Here is a 20,691-nt window from a genome sequence, read left to right as displayed (position 1 = left end):
TTGAATGAAAGGAAAAGTCAACATTAAGCACATGATGAGCCCTCAGACCATAAATGCTTCAACGCGTGTTGCCCTTAAAAATATTATTTGTAATTGCACAGCCTCCTCCACCTGCTTACTTAGGGTAGAGCTCTTCTACAAGACACGTCACAATCAGTCAAAAATCAGTCATCCAAATGAATGATAAATATAACACTCATATACTTTGAGCATTTTAAGGAGACCATTATGTAGAACTACGATGACATTATCACAAAATGAATGAATAATTTCACACAGCAGACATTTTGTGAACACACACATCAACTGGCCTGCACCTCTGAGACGAAGGAAACGCTATTGTCTGGTAAATATTACGAATGCATTTGTTTCTACTAAATGGTGTCTTGACATTGCACTGATGATTAAAAGCAAAGTCAATTCCAGCAGGCTGTTAAGAAACACCAGTTAGCACGGCAGTGCCTTGGCATGTGAACATTTGCTTGTCTAAATGTCCCGTTATCGACTGCTGACCAGTCCAGGGTGTACCCACCTCTCCCCCAAAGAAAACTGAGATGGGCTTGAGCTCACCAGTAACCGTGAAGAAGTGATAGACAATGGATGAATTAAAGTCCATATTTCTATCTTGTATAAAATTCTTTGATGTCAAACAAGAACTGGAATGTATTCTGCTGATTTTAGATGGGAGCCTTACAATGGTTGCAGTTTGAGTTGATTGTCCTTGCTCAAGTTAAATGTCATCGTTTGATATCATTTTGCTTTCTTGACACATCGTGACATATGAATAAATTACACCACTGTCGTCTCCTTTAGGATGACAGTCCAGCCAAGTGGGAAGCTTCACTAATGATCATAGCTTCATCACAAACTATGGATGGATGTTATTAATCTTTCATTCATTGCCGTCCACTCGCCAAAGTCAAAGTCCAAAGTCCTTAAAGGGCTGGAGAAAGCGGAAGTGCAGAGGTTACCATAGGACAACCTCCATTCTAATTACCTTCATCACTCACTCTTGCTCATAATTTATCTCATCCTCTTCTGGAAATGAAAAACGTCATCATTAATAACAAATCAAAGTGCAGAGGAGGAGTTTGCTAAGTAAGACTGATTCTTGGTGATGTTTGTTGATATTTTCCTCATTTGAGAGGTTCAAGTCTTTCATCAGTAAATTATCATTTGTTAGCCAGCATTTATCAAGCTCGATTAATAACCGATTAACACTTGTGTTCACATTGTGACCTCTAAGTAGACTAGGAACCGGTGAATACACATGCTCTAATACATTTTGGAGCCAATTGACCATTTATTAAACCTTTCCGTCATCATAGCTCAACAACTGTGGTTAGGCATGGCAGCTCTGATAACATCCAAAATGGAAGGAACAAAATTTGCTCAAACGTATCCTCTGTTGCACGTGCCCGTCACGACTATGTTACATTATTAGTTATTTCCATCCATCCATTTTCTGAGCCGCTTCTCCTCACTAGGGTCGCGGGCGTGCTGGAGCCTATCCCAGCTATCATCGGGCAGGAGGCGGGGTACACCCTGAACTGGTTGCCAGCCAATCGCAGGGCACATACAAACAAACAACCATTCGCACTCACATTCACACCCACGGGCAATTTAGAGTCTCCAATTCATGCATGTTTTTGGGATGTGGGAGGAAACCGGAGTGCCCGGAGAAAACATGCAAACTCCACACAGGCGGGGCCGGGGATTGAACCCGGGTCTTCAGAACTGTGAGGCTGACGCTCTAACCAGTCGTCCACCGTGCAGCCTAATTTTCGTTGTATAATAAGTAATTCAATTCATTTAAATTATTTACCTTGGTCTCATTTCAAAATCACAAAAGTCTCACATTTAAACAGGGCTATGTACACTTTTTTTTTTTTTTAAACTTACAGACTCGGAAATATACTTAAGTACAAAAGTTAAAAAGAAATATAAGTAATCATATTTACATTCCATTATATATAGTACCCCTTGTGATAACAATGGAGAAAACATGTATGTGTGTAGATTATAAGCTTGTAGTTATTCAGCTGGCACAATACACAACGCATACGCCACAAATCATTCTTGGAGCTTGACAAAATCATTTTTTCTCTAATAGGGCCAAATTTTGCTTCTCACGATATGTCGCGTCAATGTTGTTAATGCTCGCTGGTTCATGTTTAGCTATAAATCCCCAAAATCCCAATCAAGCAATCAAAATCTCAGCTGTGGTTCATTATACTTTATTTATGTTGTTTGTATCCCACATTGTCATCCACTGAGGTTGCAAAAAATATTGAGCCGATATTGACAAAGTATATTGACAAAGGAGTTGAAAGTACAGACTTCTGTTTTCAAATGTAGAGAGTAAAAATAAATATTGTCAGAAAAATAAATACTTAAGTAAAGGACCAATACCAGAAAAATCTACTGAAGTACAATAATGTAGCATTTGTACTTTGTTACTTCCTACAACCTTTTTTAGCAAATCGTTTATTTTAGTCTTTTTTTAATTACTTGTCTCTTGTCCTAGATCAATAGCTCATCACAAGGCTCATTAGTAGACAAGATGGATTTAATGAGGTAAGGAAATGAGGAGTTGGTTAAATAGCGGCAGTAGAGCATGAGTCCAGTTGTTAGCTGTAAAGAAGTAGACTAGGATTGTTATTTCTGGAACAAATTGAATACAGCTACCATAATGTGTCCACGCTCATGCCCATGTCAAAAGAAAGGACAGTTGATGGAAAATAACCAGCTGCTTTAATTTATGTAGTTTTTTGCTTCTCTGGCGACAAAGAAACACACACCAAATACACGTCGCTAAGTGATTTCCTGTAATACATTGTTGAGTGTAAATAAAATAGCTGTTGAATTCTGTCGGAATTTACTTATTGCCTGTATACAAATCTTTCTGTGGAGTGCTTGCCCACCCGTCAAGTGTGAAATTAAACAACAAAGTAAATATTGCCGTGATCTCCGTTTGTGTTGACCTCATGGATTTGCTTTGCATTGTTTTGATCTGATATGGGTTTTTTTTCATGTTAGCTGGAGTTTTGTTTGTTTTCCTGTTTCTTGTTTGTACCTTCCCTGCCTGGTGGCGATGATTGTTTGTCTCCACCTGGTCTCATCGTTCCTGCTCCCCTTTTGTAACAGCCAATTGGCCTCCTCCATCTACTTGTGTCTTGGCGAGGTGCACCTCAATGTTTCACCAGTATGTTTGTATTTAGTTCATAGGTTCTGTTCACTTGTTCTCGTTGTTCAGTGTGCCTTTCAATTGTCTTGGGTCGCATCATGTTGCCCGTCACCTGTGGTGGTGAGTGGTACTTTGTTTGTTCATGTTGTATTTTGGACTTTTTAAATTAAGTATTTTTCATTCCCCTACCCGTGCCTTTGTTTTGCTGCTTGCCTCTCCTGCTTTCCTGCATTGGAGCCACTTTCGCCTCCACACCGCGACATCAAAAACCCAGAAACTCGTGACAAACATTTTGTAGCTGCCTACCTCCGAAAATGACGAGCTGTTCTGGATTTTTCTAAATTCTGATGTCACAAATCAGCAAAATTAATCATTTATATAAGGCGAATATCCACCATTTTCAAGTGATGTCCAGACCCCGGACTACAAGGAAGCACGATCATGTGGAAGCCAAAAGGTAGGCAGAGCTGCACAGATTAGCATTGGCGAGAAATGTTATCAGTGTTAGCTTCTAAACACCAACGCCTCATCAATGTTCATCGATGTAGTTGATGTGGGGGTGGTGGGGTATTTTTGTTTAGCCATTTGTCTGCTGCATGCACCAAATTCATTGATCTGCTACATTAATTGACAGATATAATTTGGTGGCTTGGTGAAGTGGTGATGCCACGAGTTAAAATACATAATCACCCCTTATAAAATCACTTTGCTGTCAATACGATTTTTGACATTTCTTTAGGAGGTGTTTTATTCTCAGTATAAAAGGAGCAGAATTTTAGCTCGGACAATAAATTGATAGCTTTGTAGCACTCCATAATGAGCGTGGAGTTAAACATGTATCCAGTCATTACACTTCCTCATTTTGCATTGTTTTCTAGTTAAAGATAATCAATTTTCTTACAAGCTCAAGTCCCGCACGTGTTCCCTGCCTAAAGTATTCTGAAGTGCTTCCATTAATCACAAACTACACCCTGGAGGGATATTCAATTATACATCTCACAATGCCAGTGAGGCATAAAAAAAGAAAAAGAAAAAGCAGCAAACCGGGAAAGATACCAAAGTTACAAAAAGAGTTCCTTCTTTTGTTTTCCAGCACCAACCTACTCCTGCTTTACTCATGCGGTGACTTGTGAAAAGCTCATTTGTCATCCAGCAGGTGAGGAGAAACATTAACACTGACCTCCAGTGTAACGCTAATGAGACAGAACCAATGCGGATTCACAAAGTCAGGAAATATTTGTCAAAACCGTTTGTTTCATTGTCATATGACATCCCCCGAGTGCCAGATTTGATGTATTTTACACACTGGAGACTACAGTTACCCTTTAAGTCGTCAAACATGACTTATTTTGAATATAAATTATGAGCCAACTGGACACCAAATAGTGATGATCCTTAGAGCCGCAAAATAAATCACAAGGTAGATAATATCTAAATACTATAGCCAAATCTCTTAATCAATCTTCAGATCATCTATCGGAGGTTGATATTAACACATCATCCATTTCTTATATGATGTACGTTAGTCTTCCGTCCACCTCCTCGAATAACACATTGCATCTTTACTTGCTTCTGAATAACCCAAGTCTTAAAAGTACATTTGATTCATTTCTTTTACAAGTCATACGTCCATCCATTTTCTATACCGATTATCCTTTTCAGAGTCAGTGAGCTGGCGCTTATCCTATCTGACTCTGGAGGAGAGGCGGGGTACATCCCTGACTGACTTCCACACTTTACAATTTATTTGAGTCATTTTTACGTCACACGTTACATGTTATATATGTTTACCCGTCTTACCATTATTCCCGCCTTATTTATGTTTCTCCATCATTTGCCTTGGTGCATGTTTCTAATGTAAAATATGTTAGAAAAAAAAATTATTAGCATTTTTTTTCCTTTTGTTTTCATTCCAGTGTCAAAATGGTCAGCTCATTCGTGACACTCAGGTTTGTTACTGTCACATTCCATATTAAAAACAATTTCTTTGAGATGAAGAAATGGGTCAGATTGACCTCCTCTTTCAAGGCTTCTCAGGCTTTTAAACAACAAAACATCCATCCATCCATTTTCCGTACTGCTTATCCTCACTAGGGTCGTGGGTGTGGTGGAGCTTAGTTCAGCTATTTTTGAGCGGCATTTTCAAGTGATTTTCTTATTTTTTTGAATGAATATGCTTTTGCTAATTAGAAATAAATAAATGTTACCCTACCTCTCACCCATTCAACTGGGAAAGGTTTCCGCTCACACGTGACCCTATAATGAAGATAGATAATGAAGAGGTTCCTCTAAACTACATTGGCAATTGTGTAAAGAAAATAATACATCATAACCATTTTTCTTCACTCAGTGATCTAAATGTTATTTTAAATTTGCATATCAGTGGTGACTGCTCAGCCGCCTCACTGATTATCCAGGATCATCTAGGGACAAAATTGTAATACCGCAGCAATCAGTCTTGTAGATGTTGATATTTCACAGGTGAAATTGAAAATGTGACCTGCTGGTGGTGCTGGGGGGGGGAATCAAGGGATCATTGGAGCAATTGCCATTAATCCAAGGGGGAACATGAACCTCTCTATCATGTGACGTGATATTTCATCAAATAGACGGTGAGACTTTTGCTAAAAGTACTAAAAGACAGTCTCTTAGTGACAGGGCCAAGTGGGGGTCGTCAGTGTGCCCATCCTCTGGAGACCACCAATCTGCACAACCCACCAAACTAGATGGAATATATTTCACTGGCTAACTGAGCCAAGCGGTGATACATCAAGGCAGAGTAGATAGAGACACATTTGCATGGCCATGTAAACATTCATCCATCTATCCAGTAACTTGTCCTCATCAGGGTCACAAGTGAGTTAGAGCCTATCCTGACTGAATTTTGCGTGGGTAGGTACGCCCGAGACTCTTTGCTAGTCAATCGCATGTACTATATACACAAACAACCATTCACACTCACATTCACACCAATGGGCAATTTAATCAAGGGTAGTCAAATACAAATCTTAAAGAAGAAAAATAGGTACAGTGTTTTTTAATGGTTCCAAGTTCCACTTATTAATGTCAGTCAGGTTACATGGGATGATACTGTTGTATTTAAAATAAATTCAAAACAACAACAAAAATACATACTAAAATAAAATGTCATTTCTATTTTCCATCCATCCATTTTCTGAGCCGCTTCTCCTCACTAGGGTCGCAGGCGTGCTGGAGCCTATCCCAGCTGTCATCGGGCAGGAGGCGGGGTACACCCTGAACTGGTTGCCAGCCAATCGCAGGGCACATACAAACAAACAACCATTCGCACTCACAGTCACACCTACGGGCAATTTAGAGTCTCCAATTCATGCATGTTTTTGGGATGTGGGAGGAAACCGGAGTGCCCGGAGAAAACCTACGCAGGCATGGGGAGAACATGCAAACTCCACACAGGTGGGGCCGGGGATTGAACCCGGATCCTCAGAACTGTGAGGCTGACGCTCTAACCAGTCGCCCACCGTGCCACCCAATTCTATTTTGACAAACTAAATACTTAATAAAACTAAGAGAAGGATTTGCTTAGCTGTAGTTCCTCTTTTGTTCACCTTGTCCATCACTTGAGTCGTGCATTCTTTTATTTCTGCATACAAAATGGCTTCTTGAACTTACCCAAAATTTACACCACTCTAAGTGAGCACTCATAGATGTGACAAGAATCTTGCTCGCAGCTTTAATCGGACGATTTCAGTGCATTTTTTTCCTTGTTCTTACCTCTGAATTTTTAGGAAATGTCTCTTCAAAATTCTTATGCTTCATCTGATAACGCAATGTCATCCATCCATCCATTTTCTGTACCGCTTATACCCACTAGGGTCGCAGGCGTGCTGGCGCCAATCTCAGCAAACTCTGGGCGAGAAGCGGGGTGCACCCTGAAGTGTGAGGCAGATGTGCTAACTAATTGCCCACCGTGCCGCCAATGCCATTTCAAGTTGGAAATATTCATCACAGCTAAATTCTCCTAGCATATTTAGCACTTGGGTCTTGTGTTGATAGGAGGGACAATGAATGGACATTTTTCAGTCCATTCTTCTGGTTTTCAGTGTGCACTTTTCCTTTAACAGCGAACTTAGAACACGCTATTTTTGAGCAATCAAGGCTCCTACAGCTGGCAAAGTGTCAACAATATGCCATCTGAGTGACACAGTAACAGGCTGTCTGTTTTTTCGCTGGCATGGAGACAAGTCCTGGTATAGCAGTGACATGCGGTCAAGTGGGGCAGAGCCTCACTGCCCCCTGGTGGTCTTTCCTTTCCACTGCATGTGAATTGTAAATAAAACCTTATGATTACATTAAATTGTTCCATTTTAGTTCTATGGTCCGTGCTTTACATCGATTTTCTTTTTCAATCCAACAATTTCAATGATTTCATCTTTAAAATAGCTGAAGTTTCATATTTCCTGTTCAAATGCATCGGAAGCGCAGCGCCGAGTCACGTTGAGTCATTGCTCGCATGATGCTTCAAGAGACCACGCACACATCCATTCAGGCAGGCTGTGATTGGTCCGTGGCTTCACACAAGAGATATTGGTGTTTCCTCATTACATCGCCAATAATATACGTTTTATCACACATGTACTGCACTTACTGACGTTTAACAGACTGTCTAATATATCTAATGAAAGCGTGTGACATTTAGTCTTTCTTATCGACCAGAAAAGCCACTAAAATTTCACAGTGGAGTCGAGTATGTACGGTGCCACAACCAGCATGTGGCAGTGTTGAGTTGAGCTTCATCGAGTTGCAGACTGTGACTGTCTCGTGACTGTCAGTCATGTGACGTAGTCAGTGCCTCACCAATCATGAACCTCACCGCACGTCACTGTGGTATCGATGTGCTGACCCAACCCAAACACTTTGTGAAAGAATTAAGGCGCTCACTTACACACTGCACATGGTTTTCGCTGCAATTACGTTGTGCGCAGCCAGACTAAGGCACACGGCGCTGGGCCCCAGCAGCACAACCACAATGAATGCCTGGTGTGCAGTGCACTACACTGTGCGAGGTGCAGTGTGAAAAGGCCTTTGACCACTGAGTGAGGCGCCCAGCCACACGGAAACACGTTTCAGTGTATCCGCAAAGGTTTTCTTAATGTTTTGACGTTTAGTCCACATGGGGCTGCCATTTTGGGGGCCCAAAAATGATAACTTTTGGAACCAAGTCCCAGAGTGGATCAATCTCAAAACACTGCCCTTGTGTTTCAGTGTGTAAAACACATACACAACTTTCCTGAGACGATGATGTAGTTTCTCGCGGGACCGTGAGCAAACACTGCCAACATTTACGTCAACAATGGTGGATTAGCGTGTCGGACGTTCTTTACCTTAGCGGTGATGTGGACTTTTGTTCTGAAGCAGAAGATCCCGCGTGGCATCATTCCACACAAATGTCTCATTTCTCGCTCTCATTGCATTCCCCGCTCGCCGACATTGTTGTGAGTACTATATGTTCACATCGCACGTGCGTCTCATTCTCTGTTTTTGGCGAAAGCGTTACAGCGCCACTTCAGGCCTGGCATATATACGAAAGCATTTAAGAATTTCTGTGTGGACAAACATTTCTTGAAACTAGTCTGTGTTGATGTAAAACATTTAAAAAACAAATAAGAAAAATATCTGCTCCGTTTCCATGTGGACAGAGAGTCTTTAGTTGTCCTAAAATAAATGATTCTGGGTTGTGGAAGGAAGCAGAGAAAAGCCAATCAAGCATCAGAACATACAAACTCCACACGGGAGGTCCTGAGCTGAGATTTTAACCCACAACCTCTCAATTGTGAGCCAGACGTGCTGTCCACTACTACATATACCGTGCGCCGGGCGAACAACGCGTGATACACTGTAAAACACATTCACAGGACACTTTAGTTACCCCTTCGCAATCTAATGAGATCCAAGACAAGAGACATAACAAAAAATCCGTAGTTACAAACCTGTCCGATTGTTTTTATGACAATGGAACAACTCAATGGCAACGACAACTTTTCAATGACAATAACACTAGCTCCCATTCTTTACAATTAAAGCAAAGGCATACGAAATAAACACAATGAGTGATGTTATTGTGAATATCTATTTTAAATTATGACAATACTTTTGCGACAGATCTATGCATAATGTTCAATTTCTGATGGATATTTTATACATCATTTTCTCATGATAAATGATTTGGGATTTGGAATGATTTCCCACAAGAACTCCCTCCAAGCAACGTTTTAATGAATAAACGGTTAAAATCTAATTCCAGCTCTGCTCATTGAACACAACAGCACTTTGAAAGTGGCTGCCGCACCTGATAGGGCCTTGATGAGTGTTCACTGTTCTTTGTTGGTGGTCCTCTAGTTGACAGAGCATTTCTGTTCTCCCTGTGCGTTGATACCGAGGAGGGAGAGCTGAGCCAGAGCAGCTGGGCCCAAGGAGAAGAATAGAGGCTTGTGAGGAACCTGGCGGAGACACGGAGGCTAATTGGAGCGCGCCGATATCCGCCATCTTGGCTTCTTGTCACCTAAATAGCCGCTTTGACTGGGGTGAATAGCTCCATGAAGTATCATGGAGGCATTGATAAGCTTCAGTGAGGCTTTGGCCGGTGTTTCTTTTGGCTTCCTGCAGCTGAGACCTGGAATGCCAGACCAGCACCTGGGATTCCAGATGTCTCGGGTGGAATCAGCGATGGCATCTCTGAAGCGACATTAGGGCTCACAGTGACATTCATCCTCTTTCAGCCTGGCATGGCAGAGCCTGCAGTGTCGTGCCAGCTTCCTATCGACCCGCATATATCAGTCTGAGTGAGCCCTCCTGGATGGCGGGACAAAGCAAGGGCAGAGGGGACATTTTGTGCAGGCCAACAAAGAAACTTTGTCAAAGTTACAACAATAACAAATGTGACTCTTTTTGGAGAGAATGATTAGACTGCAATCGCAAAATGCTTAATTTTCATTGGAGATGACATTCAAAAAATAATAATGGCTGCTTTAGATCCAGAATTAGCCGCCAATAAGTGTACTGGTTAATATGGCAACAAAAAATGATCTATTCATCCACAAGGGACATGCGGTCAGGGGAGGCAGAGCCTCAGATGCCTATAATAATAATGATAATAAATAATAATAAAATATTTAAATACAATTATTTTCAATTTGACTTCTCTGGTTTGTACTTGATTTAGATTTTCTTTTTGAATCAATGTTCATGATTTCACAGCCAAAATTGCTGAATTTACATATCTCTTGTTCAAAAACATGGGTGAGACTCAAGGTGCGGCAGCGAGCAGCCAACCGCACCTCAGAATGCGCAATACCTCGCTAAACTGAGTTGAGGAGGCTTGTAATTGGCAAGTGCTGCTTTCTGTCTCTCTTCATGTCGCCAATATAGTTTTCAGACACTTCGAAAATGAACTCAAATTTTCCATAATCAGGCAAATGTATTTAATATTTGTGTGTTACATATTTTGTTTTGCTGATTGCTTAAAGCCTCAGATAAAAAAAGCACAAGGTGAGGCAGAGAGTATTTTTGAGTCGTGAATCGACCTAACATACATATTTTTTGGAATGTAGGGAAGCCAGAGTACCAGGAGATAACCCACCCAAGCAGGGGGAAAGAACATGCAAACTCCACAAACCCTCACCCTCTGAACTGTGAGGCATACATACAAACGACTAATCCACCCAATTCACTTGTCCCAGCTCATCCACATTAAGACAATATGACCAGATTAATTATGGAACAGTCTAGGCTTAAATTGTCTCTTCCAAGTCTTAACTTCAGCTGTTTCCCGACCGACAAATAGCCATATTTGTCTGCACCAGCAGATGGCTCCGAATTACCACAGAGAATAGATTTTGTATAGTTAGTTAATAATTAATCATGCAACAAAAAAACAAAAACAGCCTAAAACACATTCATCCATGAGAATAAGAGTAAAAAGCCGTGCTTAATGTGACGTTCACACTCTGCTACCAAACTGACAGGAAGAGTCTCACTCATCTTGTTTGTCTTCCTGAGCCGCTCTGTATGCACGCTGCTAATTAACCTAGCTCCTGAACGCCTCGTGAACAAAATGGTTTTTGTGTTGAGTGCCTTCTCCTGTTTGGAGAGGCCTTTAAATGAATCTATTTCACATTCGAATCACATGACGTAGGTGCCAGTCAAGAGGAGCCATTGAAATTGAGCATAAGCTCTTACCCGTTATACTGACACTTTGTGGGTCAATATTTGCATTGATAGGCTACAGTGAATACAGATTGTCTACACTGTGATTTTGAAGCACTACAAAGGGATGACATTTAGAAATGGATGGTTACACCACCATCAGTTTGAACACTGCATCTGTAAGTGTGGTGCATTGTATTGCATGAGCCTATAGTGGTCTAGAAGAGACTTGTGTTAATCTATAATTCTCCTTCTGAGACCTGAATTGAACACTGGACTTTCATTGTACTTGTTGTTCTAAGCATTGGTCCAATGAGCACTGTAAAAAATGATTAGTTTACACTTGTAAGAAGAAACTACCAGCTGCTGTCAATCGTGGTCACTAAAGCGCACTGAATAGGAATCAGCCTTGTCAAGTTAAACAACAATCTAGAACAGGAGTGTCAAACTTATTGTTGTTCAGAGGTCACATGCAGCCTAATTTGATGTCAAGTAACACGGACCAATAAAATCACAGGATGATTAATGTAATTTACCATCAGTAAGTATTTGGGAAAATCTTTATGTCGAATGAACTATCCATTTACAAAACATTAAGAACAACCTCATAGTTATTTTAAAAAAAAACAACGTTGAATTTGCTTCAGTTATCATCTACATGTGTGCATTATACCTGATTACAGTGACTGTAACTTTAAATCACACATATTTGAAATTATGGCATTGCACATTAAAATAAAATCCATTTATTAAGATTTTGGGATTAATTTCACTACATTTTCTACATGTACATCATAATTCTGGAAACCTAAATTGACTCCTCAACCATGCAAACTGCAGGGAGAGCTATTTGTATTATCAGAAATTATTAGAATGAATAATTATTGTAAGAAAGTAGTCCCCTGCCCCCCTGTAAATGTATAAACCTTATACATAAAACGTACATAAAAAATACATAGCTAAAACAACAACATGAAGCACGCAGGCCAGAGACCTCGCAACAGGGTAGGGAACCTCAACAATTGCCTGAAGGGGGCCCCGAGAGATGGCTGACATCGGCCCATTTCAATGACAAACATAGCACTGCTCTAGACACTGCAGGAACAACGTGTCAGAAATCTCATGCCGAGGGCCCCTGATGAGCTCTGCTGACTAGTAAGGGGCCCACGAGATCTTGGCTGATCTTTTTTTGGGGGAGTTTGGGAATCCATAGTCCTTTTTGCCTGGGGCTTCCAGAGGGTCTAGACACACCCTTGACTGACGCTCCCTCTCCCTAACCTCGCACCCACCCCCTTGGCTTTCTCCTCCAATCACAAGTCAGGAATCATCCTCACAGACAGTCAGAAATGATAGAACTCTGAACCAAAGACATAACTACAGGGTCGGTATAGTATTTTTTCATTTTCACGTTCGTCCTGCAGGCCGGATTGAATCCCCGAGTTAGCTGGTTTTGTCCCACGGGCCATATGTTTGACAATAAGTCAGACCTCTGCCAAAACACCTTATTTTAACTACGTATTCGTTTTAGGCACAATCCCCCTGCCGACAACAAGCAAGCAATCTTTGAAGGCATGGCAGGTAAACAAATATTGAAAGTCAAAGCACTCGCTAGCTTCACTCCATATGACAAGAATAATAAAGCGTGCATGGAAATGGTTGATTCTCTAACACATTGTTAAAAACTGTGGAAAACAAGTAGGACTCACTTTGTGCATGCATGCATGCGTGAAAGACAGGTTTAAAGCAGTGCTGTACCATCATGTAATGGCAGCTACCTGGAAACCTTCAAAGACATATGTGGATGACATCTATGACATCTTCTCGTTTGACCTATAATGGTGATCTTTACGAGTCCCAAATGTGTCTCCTTGGAGAAAAAACATTTGCCTCCTGATTGCTAATATGTCAAAAGATGCCAAAAAGACACACTCCTGCTTTCCAGGCTGGAGCGTGAGTGAACATTGTCGAAATACATTTTACCATTAATGATTCCTCGACGTGTCAGTGCAGAGGTAACAGTGGAAAATGTCATTTAGTGAAGTAACATGAATAGAAAAAGCTCCAACACACACTGACTGGCGCCTGTATTGCTTTCTCAGGCAACCACAATGAAGTCAAGGTAACGAAGAGATTGATTCTGTGGAGCCGGGCGGAGATGGGATGTACATCGGGCTGGATCAGCACCCCCCACCTTCCCGCTATGCCCCCCACCGCCAGGCAGCCACACCGCAGTGTGATTAATGACGCCCCTTCCATTACCCTCTGCACATAGATGGGACGTCAGGTTGAAGGTTGATGGAAAACATCACAGTGTATGGTATTACGCACCATCATACACATTAAGGGTTTCGACCTCACCAAATACCCAGCTCCCCTCTTTTCCCTCTCCCTTTTCCCCCTGTTGCCTCATGCCATTTATATCCTTCAGGCACCCTTCCACCACTATGATATGTCGTTGCAGTGCCTGCACAAGACTTCCTGGGATAAATGTTATTGCTCAAGTTTTGAGTGAGTTACTGGTGTTATAAAACTGATTGGATTTTGTATCGTTACTTTCATTCAGTTCCCAGGCACCAAAAACTTTACACACACCTGCACATAATATATACTAATAATATACAAGCGCATCTCAGTAAATTTGAATATTGTAGAAAAGTTCATTAATTGAAGTTGTTCAGTTTAAAAAAACTCATAGAGATTCATAAACACAAAGGAAAAGACTTTTCAAAAGGCAAATTCCTACCCAATTTTGTTTCTTATGTACTACCTACTCTAATTACCTTGAGATTTTGAATTTGGTGTTCTTGTTAGTGCTAAGCCATAATAAAACAAAATCATGACATTTTTATTCTTTGTGTAGTGAATCCATTTTATAACTTTCCAAGCACGGAAGCACAGGGAGAACATGCACACTCCGCCCAGGGAGGTGAGCGCCCCGATTCGAACCCCGCAGCCTCAGATCGATGAGGTATATGTGCTAACTACCATTCCACTGAGTTTCACTTCTTGAACTGAACCATCCATCCATCCATCCATCCATTTTCAACACTGGTTTATCCTGGTTAGGGAGCCTATCCCAGCTGACTTCGGGCAAAAGGCCGACAACACCCTGAACTGGTCGCCAGTCAGTGGCAGGGCACATATAGACACAGACAACCATTTACACCATCACTGAGTGGGAACTGAACCCACGCTGCCCGCACCAAAGTCAGGCAAGTGTACCACGACACCATCAGTGACTTGAACTGAACTACTTCAATGAATTGTTGTCCATGATATTTTAGTCTATTGAGCTGCACCACTATAAAATATTAAGATATTCAGGCTGTTTTGATTGACACAATCAGATATTTAACAAAACGTTTATCATTGCGTTTGTATGATGGGCAGTCAAAAAGTAATGAGCCCAATTTTCCTCTAACTTTATTAATTGCAATAGAAAGGCAATATACACATAAAAACAAGGCCCTAAAAGGGGGGATTTCATCACTGCCTTTCAATATAATCTCCTTTTTCTCAACACCGACTGTCCATCAATAAACAAGGTCATGGATGCCAATCTCGTGAAATTCAGTAGGTTGTGCTTTTAAGGCCTCTTTATATTCCTGCGCTGGCGCACCCAACAACGCCCGCATTGCATCACGTGACTGACGAATTGGCACACGGCAAAAACTGTTGCTGCGCGTAGATCGTCTCTTGTAATTTTACATATGTGTGTTCATCACACACAAATCTGTTCACACACATATGTAGAGCCATAAACCACCAGCATCCTCTGTGCCATCTTGCGGATTTTGGGAAATTTGTCTGCGCTTAATGAAGCATAAAACCCATCCAGTTTGACAGTTGAACTTCTCTTTTAAGACAGTCAATCAGTTCCACCTGCACCTCCCGTGGTGCTGTTTCAGGGTCTTGTGTGACTGAGTCTTAGATGGCAGTTTGTCAGATAAAGGTGTTTTGTTGAGCCTGCAAGCTTGATTTTAACCGCTGAGCCGTAGCCATCAGTTCCAGCGTTGATTGGCTGTTAGCATAATCAGCATGCTCGGTAGAAAAGTGACAGCTGATGTTATATTCCTCGAAAACCGGAATGGTTTCTTAACAAATTAGACATACAGCCTTTGACCGGACTTCAGTGAAAAAGTATTTAGTACTCCATTCTATATTAAACACAATCATGTCCCAATCCCTTTCTTACTCCCTTATTTAGAAATCAGCAGTCTTTGTGAGTGATCAAATGCCAATGATTGGCTGGAGCGTGAGCTTTCGAGTCATCAGCACCAAATCACGACTTGCTGAGGAACATTAATGACTCAAATGTAACTGCAGTCTGGTTACTCTCCTGGGGAAAGTAATGCATTACTTTACCGGTTTCCCAAAATGGCGCAGTTTGGGAGTAACGTGTTACCGGAAACACTGCTCAGCACTCACTGTTGACTTTTATTTTCTTCGGTCCACTCACGGTTGAAGAAGGGTTCAGAGCAGTAGCAGAGTAAAAACAGAACAGCCAAAGTCAACTCAATGTACCACTGTACCTACTGCGCTACCTGCTAGAATCACTGGACATTACAGGACAAGGTCAAATGAATGTATCCAACAATGACGTCCATCCATCCATCTTCCGCATATCAGAGATCGGGTCGCAGGGACGTCAGCTTAAGCAGGGAAGCCCAGACTTGTCTCTCCCCAGCCACTTCGTCCAGCTCTTTCGGTGGGATCCCAAGGCATTCCAAAGCCAACCAGAAGACAAATGCCCCTATTCCATTGTACTGGTTCTACCCTCAACCAGCCTCGTTCCGCCACATGTGGTTGCTTCTCCATTAAATTTTTTTGAGAATGGTGACAATGGCTTTTCATTACCTCCTCTGACCTGATGCCTTTTGTAGAAGAAAAGCAACAAAGGCTGGGGAAGAGCGTGGCCAGGCCATTACGGAACTTGTAATGGAAATGGAAAATGGATTTTTTTTTTTAAATAAACCTTCACACAAGTATTTAAACTACAAACTATAAAAAAATTCTGGGGAAAAAATCCATTATTAATAGGTTAAAATGAATTGGGCTCATTACTTTTTGACTGCTCCTCATAGTGTGGAGTGGTGTGTAACTGCACTGCATCATACTGACAAGTGTTTCTAATATTTTAGTTACCTTTAACACTAGTGATATTTTGTTACATTAAATATCAATAATACACTGACTGACCACATTATGACTACTTGCACAATGCAAAAAGATCTCCCTAATACACACGCTGTGTCAAAGATTCTTCCATTACCAAAATATTTGGTCAGAGCGGTATCAATGTACCATTTATTATTGTGATAGTAGTTCATAGTGGAACACTGAACAGAATGTGAAAGTGTTAAATGAACTCTTACATAGCCAAATGAGTCAACCAAACCATTAGAAAAACCTCTGTCATAATAAAAGTATTAATTGAACTCATTGTATTCATTGTGTGCCAAATGAAGTTGTTGACTTGAAAGTGTAAACACACAACACTCCGACAAGTACATATTGTGTATGAAGCAGCTTTTAATTTATGCACAGCAACACAAGCAGACATGTAAAAAGAGTTAGTTGCAACTCAACCACTGAATAAGCTAATATTTGGTTATGAACATAAATGTCTCTTGATGACTGGACTTCATCTTGCAGTATAGACGGGTAGCACTCCAGTTGGCGAGGATAGTGTTTGCTACACTGCATCTGTACAGCAAATACCATTAACATCCTGCGCCACAAATACAAAGACAAAAAAATAGTAAACACTGTTATCATTAACATTTTCTTTCTTTTTTTTTCTTTTTTTTTTTACAGAAAAATACAAAATGTACTGAGTAAATGTATGCAGGCTGATGTGAATACTGCCAGTTACTCTTCAGAATACACAATCGGAAATGATTCTTTTAACAATTGAGACAAATGTAAATAGGAAAAACATAGCAAAATTGTAGGCAATCAATTCAACATCTTGTTGCATGAGCCTGCAACAGAAAACAACTAACTTAACTTCAAATATCTACATCCTGATTCTTGCGAGTCATCTTAGAAAGAAACATAAAACAAATGGAATGCTGTCATGCAAACTGAAGACATCAGATGTGTCATGCAAAGCAGAATTTGTGTGCCTCATTACAAATGTAGCACTCTTCACGTGGAGTCACAGGAAAGTTAAAACCGATTCCCCTTTCATGTTCATCGGATTGTTGGTCAGGGGGAGACCCAGTCGTCCATTTCCCACAAAGGGAACTGAGCTTTCCGAGCGTACCGCAAGGCACCTGAGAGAGTGGGCCGCTCCCTCTGTTGGCATGATGAGGAGTTTGTGTTTTTGCTGCCAGTCTCAGAGAGCCCAACGCCTGGTTTCACGAATCTCAATATATAACACAGAAAAATCCAGTCAGGGTGGGAGGGCAGGAATTTGGCATCTTCCTGTTTAATAGTCATCGTAGGTGTTGAGGTCGGTGAAGTATGCGTTGGTGTAAGTCTTCCCAGTGAGCTGTGGGTTGAAGTACTTTTGTCGTTCCTCCAGAATCAGATTGTTTTTGTTGAAGGCCTGCATGAGCAAAACAAGAAAGAGAAGAGTTAGTGTGCGCTCGTTTGCCTTGTGATGATTAAAAAAATTATTCAGCTCAAAGATGGGAAGGTGCACCAGGGGCTCCACTGAAAAGTCAAAAATAGTAAAAATAAATAAATTAAACAAAAAAAAAAAAAACCTTTAGTTCATAAAATATTTTTTTTTGTATTGTAAAAATTTATTCTTTTCCTGAATTATTAGGACTTTATTCTAGCAGTATTAAAATTCATTTAAAAAATATGACAACTTTACTCTCATGGTATTCCACATTTTCTCATATATATTATGCATCCAACTTTTTTTTTCTCATAAAACTGTAGTGTCATAATGTTAATTTTAACCTCACCCAAGTCTTATATTACTTATTACATTTTTTTTTTTAAATCTGGTAAAATTACAACTTTTTTGATATGACTTTTTTCCAATTTTTCATGAAACATTTAAGGTGTAATAGGTCAACTTTTTCTCTCGTAATATTTCAACTTTAGTCACATATTTCAGCTTATTTATGTAATATGACATTTATTGAAAAATGACATAAGAACATAACATAAGAACAAAATAATTTTTTGGGTCAATTTGCCATCAAATTACAAATCTTAGATTATGACTTTACTCTCATAAAAATGTCTTTTTTGGAGTCATGTCAACTTGTATCTTGTACAATTACTATTACTTCCATGACTTTATTTGTGCAAAAAGTTTTTTTCCTTTTTCTCATTCTTGTAATAATACAGTAAGACTTTTTTTTCTCATAAAACCATGTTTTAATATCAACCTCATTATTTGTCATATCTAAAGTTGACTAAACATATTACAAGTCTAATATTATGACTTTGTCATTGTAATGATATGACTATTATTATAATATTATGACTTTTTCCTCCCAAAATCGTCTTTTTTGTCATGATTTGCCAACTTTTTCTTTTCAGTGTGGCCCTAACAAAACAAAGTCAAGCAACTGAAAGGCATGAAATGAAACATCCATTTAGAAAAAAAAAGCAATGTCAGGGCATTGGGAACAAGGTTCGCACACAAAAAAAAACAAAAACGCAGTCACCACGTGGTTGAATTGCTTACTGTGCATTGGTCTGTGTCATCTCTAACAACCAGCTTTAGCCGTTTATATGGCCTGCAAGCACTTTCAAAGGATAAAACAATGTTAACAAGAAGGAAGAGTCACGCGGCCGTCATCTCTGTGACCTTTGTAAACGTGGAATCATATCGTCTGTGGTGGAGTATGTGCTGAGGGTTTGTGTAATTGAACACTTGATGACGTTGCATATACCGCAGATAAGACTACCGACACTGATAGGGAACGAGGGGACTGAGGGGGGTGGAACAAAAAAAAAAAACAACGCATTTATTTGGGTCAACACATTGTTGGCCCCCACAGACATTACTGTACTGCATCACCGCAACAGAGGCCCCTTGGCTCCTCCTTCACAGCTGCACTCGGGTAATTATGAGCATTGCCTCACCTAGAAAGCGTTGGCTGAAAGATTGCCTGAATCCTAGTAATCAAGCATTCACAGTAATGTGATGGAAAATGTAATTGCGTCTAAATGATGCAATCGCGGTACTAATTGTACTGTTGTAATGCTGACTGAACAACATTATCACACTGTTCTGATTTAAAAAAAAAAAAAGGACTACAAATGCATTTTTGAGGATAATAATGTTGAATTGGAGCAATTAAAATAAGACGAGTAGTTTGCAATTAACCAACACAAAGAGGACTTAATTTACCTAGTATTACAATCGGCCATTCATTTTTGTAACCATTGCTTGAAAGTTTGTACATTTAGCAAATACAGTGATAACACACTCCTATTCAAATATCAGATTTTTGTGATATGAAAAAATGAGACCAAGATAAAAAAATATCCAAACATTTTCCACCATCCTGACATTTTGTTGCTTTTACTTTCTAGCAGAAGCAGGAACTTTTTGGCTATAATTCCAAAAGACATGTTTGGCGCAAACACAACACTGTTCATCAGCAAAAGAACAGCATACCTACAGTGAAGCGTGGTGGTGGTAGCATCATGCTTTGGGGCTGTTTTTCTTTAGCTGGAACTGGGGCATTAGACAAGGTGGAAGGAATTATGAACAGTTCCAAATAACAGTTAGTGTTAGCACAAAACCTTCAGGCTTCTGCTTCAATTAATTTAAAAAAAAAAAAAAAAAAAAAAAAGTCAGGAAAAGTCTACTAGAAGGTTATTTGGGATTAATCAGAGGGACTAAATGGTGGCAGGTGTGTGCTGACTCCTAGTTAAGTTTAAATGTGATTGCTTAATTCTGAAGAGACTCATCCCAAGTTATAACAGTAGTTAATTTTTACATCCCCTCTAAAAAATATGTTAAGTTGTACAGGTTATGCCTTGATGATTTACAATGGTTTATTTTTTTTATATATATCACAAAAACTTAGCATTTGAACTGAGGTGTGTACATTATATTTACAATAGGAGTTACATTTTTTTGGGGTGTTATTATTATTATTATCTCACAATCACATGGACTCTATTTTTTTCCAAAGGAGTTATTAGTTAAAATATTGCTTCAAGCTGTACTGGCATTAGTGATGAACAGAGGAGCATTTTAAAATGCATCAATACATCAAATTAAATACACAAAAGGACAAAACAAGAGCAACAAACATGGAAAGAAACATGCAAATGGAGGCAGTCGCCAAGAGAAAGACAATCTCACAAGCTGTGGAGGGGTGAGGGAGGGCGTGAGA

At 40.1% G+C, this 20,691-nt stretch overlaps 1 protein-coding gene across 2 annotated transcripts in view; it reads right to left on the bottom strand.

Moving 5' to 3' along the window:
• Positions 1–16,883: 16,883 nt before the first annotated feature.
• sema5a (sema domain, seven thrombospondin repeats (type 1 and type 1-like), transmembrane domain (TM) and short cytoplasmic domain, (semaphorin) 5A) overlaps positions 16,884–20,691 on the bottom strand; it is a 128,298-nt gene continuing 124,490 nt past the window's right edge. For both annotated transcript variants that reach the window (XM_061758495.1, XM_061758496.1), the window contains exon 22: positions 16,884–17,924. In XM_061758495.1, coding sequence (XP_061614479.1) covers positions 17,805–17,924 — 120 coding nt within the window. In that variant the 3' untranslated portion in view covers positions 16,884–17,804. The remainder of the gene's footprint in view (positions 17,925–20,691) is intronic.

This window comes from Phyllopteryx taeniolatus, chromosome 20 (genome assembly GCF_024500385.1).
Source record: "Phyllopteryx taeniolatus isolate TA_2022b chromosome 20, UOR_Ptae_1.2, whole genome shotgun sequence".
Classification (NCBI taxonomy): Eukaryota; Metazoa; Chordata; class Actinopteri; order Syngnathiformes; family Syngnathidae; genus Phyllopteryx; species Phyllopteryx taeniolatus.
The sequence above is the reverse complement of the archived record's forward strand: the minus strand, read 5'-3'. Positions and strand labels throughout refer to the sequence as shown.